Source organism: Primulina huaijiensis, unplaced genomic scaffold (assembly GCF_012295235.1).
Source record: "Primulina huaijiensis isolate GDHJ02 unplaced genomic scaffold, ASM1229523v2 scaffold21627, whole genome shotgun sequence".
Taxonomy (NCBI): domain Eukaryota; kingdom Viridiplantae; phylum Streptophyta; class Magnoliopsida; order Lamiales; family Gesneriaceae; genus Primulina; species Primulina huaijiensis.
In genome coordinates, this window is record NW_027355399.1 from 1 (window position 1) to 9,221 (window position 9,221).

Genomic DNA, 9,221 nt, shown 5'->3' on the forward strand with positions numbered 1-9,221 from the left:
GGATTCTGTCTGCTGGATTCTAATCTGCTGGAAAAATACCAGCTTTTGAAATAATAGCTTCTGCTGGAAATCCGTCTGCTGGAAAATATCATCTTTTGAATTATTGACTGCTGCTGGAATTGTTAACTTCTGCTGAAATTTTCCATTGCTATTGAATATTGCTAGCTGCTGCGAGAATGCTAGCTGCTGGAAATTCGGGTTCTCACAATCAGTGAAACAAATTAATTCAAAAATAGTCAAGCAACTCAAACGCTGAGGCTTGGACTTCAAGGAAATGATGGATAAAAAACATGTATTACAGCAGAGCCAGCCGACATTTTACTAAGATTCTTAAACAATTTCAGAATGGAAGGCTAGCTACATATCAAACTTCAAACATGTGAACCCTGGCTGAAGTATATATGTTGAAAAGCACAATTACCTAGTTGTACATTTCAGCAAATCTTTTATTTCCAACTCTAGGAGACCCAAAATTATACATGTTCACTGAAATAGCTCCACACCTAATCCATATATAGATAAAGAGCGTCAAAACACGTTCGGCGTTCCAAAACTAAAATAATCAAGCATTACAAATACCAACTTCGGAAAGCCTTAAAAAAGAGGACTGCGTGATATAATCTATTGAGTGGAAGGAAGAGAAACTAACTTGGATAATTGACTTGAAAACAATTCAAGAGCCAAAAGCGTAGCCAATGCACCCCCAAACTATGTCCAGTCACATATATATGCCACTTTGGGAGCATCTCCAAAGAATCACCTCTAAGATATAGCACCTGTAAGATGATAACCATTCAGAACTAGAGCAACATATAAGTGGACAAGTCATCACTGGCATATCTTCTTTGACATCAAACCTTCCTGTAAAATCAGCTCCTTGGCTTAATTTAGAAACTGCAGCATTTATAACCATCAATGCCCCCAAAATGGAGTCTGTTTGCCGCAATAAATCTCGTGTCACCTTCTTAATATCTGGTAAAGTCATCAGAGCATTGTTACTGGGAACCAATCCAGTCATAGTACCGGTACTAGCTGTTTGGTTTTGTATCTTTTTATTATTGGCATCCTGTTAGCTTGGTCGTCACAAGCATCTCCAATACTAAGTAGAATCAGTGCTTCCGGAGCTCTGAAGATCCATGGTTGATGCATGCGAGTATCGGTTGGTAGCTAGTGGACAACGTTTGATTTTATATATTTTTTTCCCATGTTGTATATCGATGACATTGTCCAATCGTTAGAACCTAATTAATGACTTACGAGGGATTTGAAAATATAAAGTTATACATAAATATTCATTTCTTTATTTATAATAAATGATTATATTTAGTTATTTACCATGCAATCCACATTTGATTTGAGTTGTGTTTTCTTTTAGTTGTTGTTATACTCGTTCATGACACAAGACTGTTTTGATCATGAAAAGTTCTAGAAACAACAAATTGTTATATTCCACAGGCCATAAGACTTAACACAACAATATTCTCTAAAAAAAATGTGAAAATGAAATTTGTATTACAATTTCTTTTCATTTATTTAACTAAAATGGATAGATTCTCGTGAAAAAAATTATCATTAAAAATTCAAAAAAATTGTATCTCTGAGCATAGAGATGCTAAATATTTTATTACATCTCAACAGGGATGCTCATAAAAAAAAAATCCAAATACATAACAAGGAAATCGTAACGTTATTGGCACGAGATGAGTTGTTTTTACTTCTTATCACCCATCCCAAGTGTGTTTTTCACACCATCAATGGCACCTTGAGCCATGTGAGCCATCTGTTCTCCAGTCTGAATTACAATACACAAAACAACATTATCTTATATTTGTATAAAAATCATATAAAAATAAAATAAAATTCAATTGATGTAACATGGATGGAGGACCTGTTGAAGGAAGGTAGCATTCTCCTCTTTGCTACGTTGGGCCTGTTGTTGGGTTTGACCAGCAGCTTCGCAGGCCTTATCATGGGCCTTGCTTGCCGTATTCTTAGCAGACTCCACCCACTCCTCTGTCTTCGCCTGCCCAATATAAAATATATACACACCAGTAAAAAAAATAAAATAAATAAGAAGCATATTTTTAGATGATATATGGTTCTTTTAATTAACAATATAATTTTCAACTGTGATTGGGTTATTATTCTCAAAATTTCTTATTTTTACTATTTTCTATCTTAAGTATTCGGTCTCATCACTACTTTTAGGAATCCTCGACTTGTTTCGTTCCAATAAATTCGTACATCTATAATATTATCATGGAAAAATCGCAAAGAGTCAAATATGAATGACAAAAAATGAAATTCTATATATCTAATATAATAAAATACTATGGTGTATTTTATATTTTTTTAGATACATATATTAAATATAGGTCATTTATGCATATGTATTGCAATTAATATTACCTGAGTCTGACCACGAGCTTGTCCTGCATTGAACTGACCACTCGACATCTTGAACCTTTACAAGGATTTAGAAAATCAAAATTTTTTTTAAGAAAGAAATCTTGGATGATTTTTGTTGTATATGATGTGATTAGTTTGTTTAAAAGGTTTTTATAGAGTTAATCGGCTCGTGCGAGAATGACAAGTGTCTACTTGAGGTTGTTAACCTTTAAATTGTATGACCCAGTAAATGTAAAGCATGTCCAAGTTTTTGCGCAAAAAAGGGGTATCCATATGAATCACATGATCTGTGCTTTGTTTTCGCTATTTAGTTATTATTTTTTCTACTGCAAAAATGATATATAATTTCTCAAACAGTAATAAAATATATTGTTCGATAGATATTTTTCTCTACACATACAATCAAATTGACTCATTCTTCCCTTCGGATTGTATTTATATTTTTCTCTATATTTACAAACAATAATTATCTTGTTTCATATTTTTATAATCAACAAGGACCTTTTTTTGTTGTACAAACTTCTTTATTTGAAAGAAATGTAAATAGTTTCGAAATTACCTTTAGATAACAATAACGTTAAGCTGAAATAAATAATAATAAGCTAGGTGATATATATTGATGTAATGATGATAAAAAAACATAGTAGAGGGAAATTAATTTTACTTGTTTCATTTTGAGTTTTATTAGCCCGATACCTGAAAATATTGATGTGGTGCCGAAAAATACTGACGCGATGCTAGAAATTGCTGATGAATTCAGAATCATTTTTAGGGAGTGATATACTGTACTGAAAAATGCATATCATATACTTTACCAAAATTTACGGTATTAAAAATAATTATACCGATATCGTGTCGAAAATTTTGTTAAATTCTGTACGGTAACATCAGTATATCGAAAATTCGGTCTTTTTTCTTATTTCTAATCACATCAACAGTTGAACTAAAGTAGTCGAAAATCAAACTTTAATGGATCAAAATAAAAATTTGATAAGTTCTGGATTAATATAAAATCATACAAATTAGTGAACCGTATCCGGTAGGGCATAACTTTGGACTTGAGCCTCAAAATATTAGTTTCCTGTACTAGGGTCAAACTCGGTACCTTCAAAAGTTTCAACTCCTACCTGTAATTGATTGATGGTCTCATTAACTTTCTAAAGAAAACGTGCTACCATGACGTGGGCATGCATAAATGTGACATCAGGAAAAATTCAGAAGAAGAGGACTGAAATTAAACACCGAACATGTTAGAATTAACAAGTTTACAATGTGCTATAAATACAATCTCACAGTTTTAGTCATATTACGTTTTTATTTTTACCGTCAAACTTATCTACTATGAATTCAGGATCTACTAAATATATGCCAAATATAAAAATATATTAAAATTTTATAGAGTATATAAAAATTTAAATTGAATAACAGTAGACTTTTAAACTCCACGGAAATTATTAAAAGTCTACAATTAATACACTCCTTTAATATATGTTTTAGGTTCATTCAACCGTCACGTGACTTCTTAACTTTTGAAGAGGATCCGATGGGACCACAATTGCACATTTTCAAAGCAATCTTCAATTCCAACCACCCAATGGCAAATAGCATGCATCATCGTATGACCAAACTAGCCAGTCAAACAAAGAAGGAATTTTCAAGCGAAAAAAAAAAAAAAAAAACNAAAAAAAAAAAAAAATGTAACATTTCAAATCTTGGAAAAACAATATCTAGCTAGCCTAACTTCATTTTCACAATACACCTGTGTTTAGGACAATTGGTTTTCTTTATTTTTCATTAGATGTAGTTGGCTCTATTCGTTTCATTTCCATCCCAAGTTTATTATGCACATCATCATCCTCGTACACATAAGCGAATCCACCATGTCGGGTCAGATCCATACCCGCCAACTCATCATCCTTCGAGATTCGAAGAAGCTTAAACTTATGTAGGATATAGAACAATGGGCCCATCGTTGCACTGACCCACACGATTATCACCAAAATCTGAGTGATATGGGCAAACAAAAGCTTCCAACCCCCACCCATGAACAACCCGTATGGCCGATCCGGTTTACCCGGGTACACCTCATTCACATATTTCTGGGTGGCAAACAAAGCCGTGAAGATAATCCCCCAAGCGCCGCAGCCTCCATGCAGCTGTGCCGCCTCCAACGGGTCGTCGTATTTAATCTTCTCAGCCAACTTGTTACACCCCATCAACACCCACGCCGCCACGAAGCCGCATATCACTGCCGCCCAGGGATCCACCACAGAGCAACCAGCGGTAATTGCAGCGAATCCGCCCAGCAGCCCGTTGCATACATCTGTGACGTTCCAGTGCCCGGAGAGAAGACGTTTGCCGAACAAGGTGGTTAGCGCGGCGGTGCAGCCAGCTAGAGTGGTGGTCACCGCCGTCCGCCCGACCGCAGACCACTGCCCGTAGTAGTTTCCACTCGTGTACGCGCTCAGGATCTTGGTGAACGAACCAGGGTTAAAGCCGTACCACCCGAACCATAACAAGAACGTACCCAGCACAACCAAAGTGGCGCTGTGCCCACGTAGAGCCACGGCCCGACCCGTATGATCAAACCGTCCGATTCTAGGGCCTTCGATCAATGCTCCATATAGACCTGCAATGCCTCCAACCATATGAACGACGCCAGACCCGGCGAAATCAATCACTCCGGTTCCGAGAAATAGGTTTCCCGTGTTACCGGCACTGGCCCATCCGTCGGTAGACCAAAACCAGTGGGAGACAACCGGATAAACGAATCCCGTGAGAAATGAAGAGTAGATCAGATAAGCCACGAACTGGGTCCTCTCTGCTATGGATCCGCTGGTGATTCCAGCCGCGGCGATGGCGAAAGCCCATTGGTAGAGGAAGAAACTGTAATCGAATAGGGATGACGGCATCTCCTTCAAGCCAAAGAAATGGCGGCCGATGAATCCGTTAGAGGGCGCGCCGAAAGCAAAGGCAAATCCGAACACGTAATAGAAGATACCACCGGCGGCGGCGTCGAGGACGTTTGTGAGCATTATGTTCATGGTGTTCTTGGCTCGGACGGAACCGGCGCAGAGCATGGCGAATCCGAGCTGCATGGAGAAGACGAGATAGGCGGAGAAGAGGAGGTACGTGGAATCCACGGCGTAGGAGGTGTCGATAAATTTGTCTGAAACTGCTGAGAATTGGCCGCAAATGTAATCAGCTGCGGCGACGGCGCTGGTAATGTTGGCACCGAATAGCGGCGCCAGTTGATCTGCTGAGCAACTCAGGGATGCCATGGTCGGGCGTGGCAGCTAGGAGAAGACAATGGGGAAGGAAACTATATAGAAGATTCAGTGCAGATATCAGGAGATGCTGTTAGATCCATATTTATACAGGAGGAGGAAGAGACTCTCAAGTGCCCGTGAAATTTGACTTTTCTTTTCTTTGTGGTTCAAAATTGCCAGTCATTTTTTCTTTGGTGATTTTATTTTAATACTTTTTTTCCCCATTTTCTAAAATAAAATAATAATTAGACTACAAAACTTTCAGGGCAAAAGGATCATTCATAAAAGGAACGAGCTTTTAATTTTGTCGGGGCTTAACGCGAAGATTGTTTAATTCAATAAAATAATAATAATTTGTGATACTGTAGATTTCCCTTGGTTGTTAGATTCTTATGGCTAAGTTAAAACCAGTCATATAAGATTCACACAAAATAACAGAGCAAATGAGTGAGTCGCTGATACGATGCACCCAATCAATCAATCATCTAGTTATGGTACTCTTGACTTAAGAGCAAGTATCTTGTAAGACAGTCTCACGAATTTTTATTTGTGAGACGGATCAATATTATCGATATTCACAATAAAAAGTAATACTCTTAGCATATTATTTTAAAAAGTAATAATTTTTCATGGAAGACCTAAATAAAATATTCGATTTACGAAATTGATCCGTGAGACCATCTTACAAGAGTTTTTGTGCTTTTTAAAATATAAATTTGAATCCAACACAGAATTGATCAGTAGGTGAAATTTAAGGTATATGATTTTCTGAAAGGCCAGGCTAAGATATACTCGACACAAAACAATATAAAAGCTTTCCTCTTTCAAAACAAACAATCAAACAAAAATCAAATCATCTCTTCTACTTTGTATTAATTATTAAACAACTGTAATAAATGATTCTCACATAAAAAAAATTTAATTTACTTGGAGCATGGTTACATTATCATATTATATCATCCGAACAAGAAAGACCAAACCAATAACAGCAATGACACAAAATTGTTTGTTTTGGCTATGCTAACTTCCCTGCTTTAGCTTTCTCCTCTGCTTTCGTCTTTGCTCGTGCATACCTGGTTAGCAAAGAAATGCCAAGGTTGAGCTCAAGGGAAAAGTGATGATCATAATAAAGGAATAAAAGAATGAAATGGACCATGCTGGTGGATACAAAATTGCAAGAAGAAAAGATGGAAATACGTTTTTTTCATTTCTTTCCTCTTTTTTCTCAAGTTGTCCTTACTCTTGTGCTTTTCTGCGATCTCTTTAAGATCCAAGCTCGCCTGAGAACATCAATGTAGAGACCGGGATTTGAGTAGAAATATCGACATAAGATAACTAAAAAAATTCACTTGATATTATTTGCTCATGTATTAGAACTATAAGACACAAATCCTTAAATTAGTATATCAGTTTCTTCAAACTCCAATGTGAATTCTACAAGATAGTACTATAGACATGGAAGTATAATATATACCTCTTTGCTTGCGCTCCTCAATGCCTGAAGTGGCTCCACACAATCCTGACCTCTGACCACCAACTGCCTCTTATTCTGCACAATACTACTTGGACCACAAATTTTCTGTCTAGCTAATTCTTCAAATTGATGTTGAAGAAGTGGCGAGACACCAGCCTGGAAACAGTTGACATCAGTTTGTGGAACATTGACAAGTTTCAAGCAAGTGAGCATTATCATGCTTTCTTCATCAAATGCTGCTAATCAATATAATCAAAAGTTCGATGATAAACCTGACATGAGGATGCACATCTTAATTATAGGTGGTTGTATAACCATATAATTTCTTTTGAGGAAAGAAATTTGTTTTAAGAATTTTCTCCATAAAGCATTGTTCAAGAATTGGCATCATCATAACTTGCCAAAACTCACACTTGTCCAATACTTAAAGACATTCCCAATGACATGTATGCAACGTAGCAGAATGTTTGGACGAACAACATAAATATAGAAAAAATTATTTTTTCCCATAAGTCAAATGGTGCCTATACCTCGTACTTTGTACAAGTCACTCTACTAAAGTCCATTTTTCCATGTCCCCTTATTTTTGGTTGGATTATACAATGAACAAAAAGGATTTTGTTCTCAACAGCGTCCACGTAATGAACATCGACAAGAAAAACAAAAGAAGAAAAAAAATACATCATGAAGGGAAGTAATATTCTCGACTTTAATTGTTATAATTCCCGATATTTTTAATTATTTCTCTAAAAAGATTTTTCCTTGTTGATTTAATTGAGTAGATTATTTTATGTGATTTTGCCTTTCTTAGATAAGGAGATAATCATTTAAAAGTAGTTGAGATATGGTATTTATGGGAATGATTTAAAGAGATATGATATCAATGTTTAAATAGAGTTTATTTCTAATTAAACTCTTACTTTCCTTATGATACTAGGTTTCCTTGTGGAGATAAAAGTCTACATCTATAAATAAGAGATCAAGGACATCATTGGCTCTCTCTCTTCTCTCGGCTTCTTCATTAAGAATAATCATACACACACTTGTGCACGTAATAGATTTCAGAGAAATATTTCTTCAAGGGACGTGCTGTTTTGAAGAGTGCAGTTGCAAGTGTTGCCTTGAATGTTGCCAACATCTTCAGACAACATCCGTAACGAAGTTGACTGAAGATCGTGTTTCGTTGATTTTACTTTTGGGCTTACGTTTTTTGCTTTCTTGTTTACCTTTTATTATTGTTGGTTATTTTAGAAAGCATTTGTTTTCTCAACTTGTTGAGGAAATTGATTTTAGTCTTAATCACTAGTGATAGGTTTTTTTGTGTAAACATTGTGGTTTTCTAGTGATTAATTTTTGCCATAAGGCACCGCACAAGTATTTATAAATACTTGTGCATATTTAAACTTGTCCATCTATTTCTTTAAAGTCGATTTGTGCTATAAAAGTTTATATTCCGCTGCATGTTGTTTCAGATGTTGTAACATCTGGCACAACACTTAATTCTGATAAAACACAAATTCGCGATTTTACATCATATTCTGATATTTTTGTTACTTTTAGTATCTGTTGAACACCACAATTCCTTACACATCAAACAAACCATTTTTCAAATCAAGGGCTTCCCTTCACAGTTTGTAAGTTAATCCAACTGTGATGAAATGTGTCCACATGTATTTATACCACAAAAATCAACTGTGTTTCAGAGTACATGTACTTACACCAGCCAAAAATCGCTTTGGAAATGTTTTAGATTGCAATGGTCTCGAAAGCAGAGAGTTGAGCTCCTGCAGTTTAACACAAGAAATGGCTAGGTCACAAAATATACCACGGAATTCTGCTCTGTTTCATCTTTAAGATGTAACATGGTAAAAATTCCAATTGAACAAGGGATAACGTCTTTTTTAACCACATACTTGCTGCAACTTCTTAAGCTGATTTGATGTGGCTTTCTTTTGTCTGTATTTCTTCATTCTTTCATCCTCACTGTCATTATACTCCAAGACCAGTTCAATTGATTCAGCATGTCGCTCCAACCAACTTTTCTCTGCCTTCTCCTGCAGGATAAAACT

The 9,221-nt window shown here is 36.0% G+C and overlaps 3 protein-coding genes across 3 annotated transcripts; all 3 read right to left on the reverse strand.

Moving 5' to 3' along the window:
- Positions 1–1,493: 1,493 nt before the first annotated feature.
- Positions 1,494–2,622, reverse strand: LOC140967010 (uncharacterized). Its single transcript, XM_073427344.1, has 3 exons — positions 2,410–2,622; positions 1,889–2,023; positions 1,494–1,792 (listed from the first exon to the last, which is right to left on the reverse strand). The coding sequence occupies exons 1-3, from the start codon at positions 2,455–2,457 to the stop codon at positions 1,712–1,714; spliced, it is 264 nt and encodes an 87-aa protein (XP_073283445.1). The 5' UTR covers positions 2,458–2,622; the 3' UTR covers positions 1,494–1,711.
- Positions 2,623–4,110: 1,488 nt separating this feature from the next.
- LOC140967012 (ammonium transporter 1 member 1-like) lies at positions 4,111–5,838 on the reverse strand. The gene has a single exon (XM_073427346.1). The coding sequence runs from the start codon at positions 5,688–5,690 to the stop codon at positions 4,194–4,196; it is 1,497 nt and encodes a 498-aa protein (XP_073283447.1). The 5' UTR covers positions 5,691–5,838; the 3' UTR covers positions 4,111–4,193.
- A 579-nt stretch (positions 5,839–6,417) lies between these two features.
- On the reverse strand, positions 6,418–9,215 carry LOC140967011 (DEAD-box ATP-dependent RNA helicase 13-like). The gene is made up of 5 exons (XM_073427345.1): positions 9,066–9,215; positions 8,871–8,936; positions 7,153–7,308; positions 6,876–6,958; positions 6,418–6,751 (listed from the first exon to the last, which is right to left on the reverse strand). The coding sequence occupies exons 1-5, from the start codon at positions 9,120–9,122 to the stop codon at positions 6,694–6,696; spliced, it is 420 nt and encodes a 139-aa protein (XP_073283446.1). The 5' UTR covers positions 9,123–9,215; the 3' UTR covers positions 6,418–6,693.
- Between the last annotated feature and the right edge of the window lie 6 nt (positions 9,216–9,221).

Excerpts from the sequence above, each read along its gene's own strand:
- LOC140967011 (XM_073427345.1), bottom strand. The coding sequence starts at position 9,122 with ATGAAGAAATACAGACAAAAGAAAGCCACATCAAATCAGCTTAAGAAG. Across the intron at positions 7,309-8,870 it reads CAAAGCGATTTTTGGCTGGT|GCTGGTGTCTCGCCACTTCT; the intron begins GTAAGTACATGT and ends AACTGTTTCCAG. Across the intron at positions 6,752-6,875 it reads AGGAAAGAAATGAAAAAAAC|GTATGCACGAGCAAAGACGA; the intron begins GTATTTCCATCT and ends TTTGCTAACCAG.
- LOC140967010 (XM_073427344.1), bottom strand. The coding sequence starts at position 2,457 with ATGTCGAGTGGTCAGTTCAATGCAGGACAAGCTCGTGGTCAGACTCAG. Across the intron at positions 2,024-2,409 it reads AAGCTCGTGGTCAGACTCAG|GCGAAGACAGAGGAGTGGGT; the intron begins GTAATATTAATT and ends TATATTGGGCAG. Across the intron at positions 1,793-1,888 it reads ATGCTACCTTCCTTCAACAG|ACTGGAGAACAGATGGCTCA; the intron begins GTCCTCCATCCA and ends ATTGTAATTCAG.
- LOC140967012 (XM_073427346.1), bottom strand. The coding sequence starts at position 5,690 with ATGGCATCCCTGAGTTGCTCAGCAGATCAACTGGCGCCGCTATTCGGT.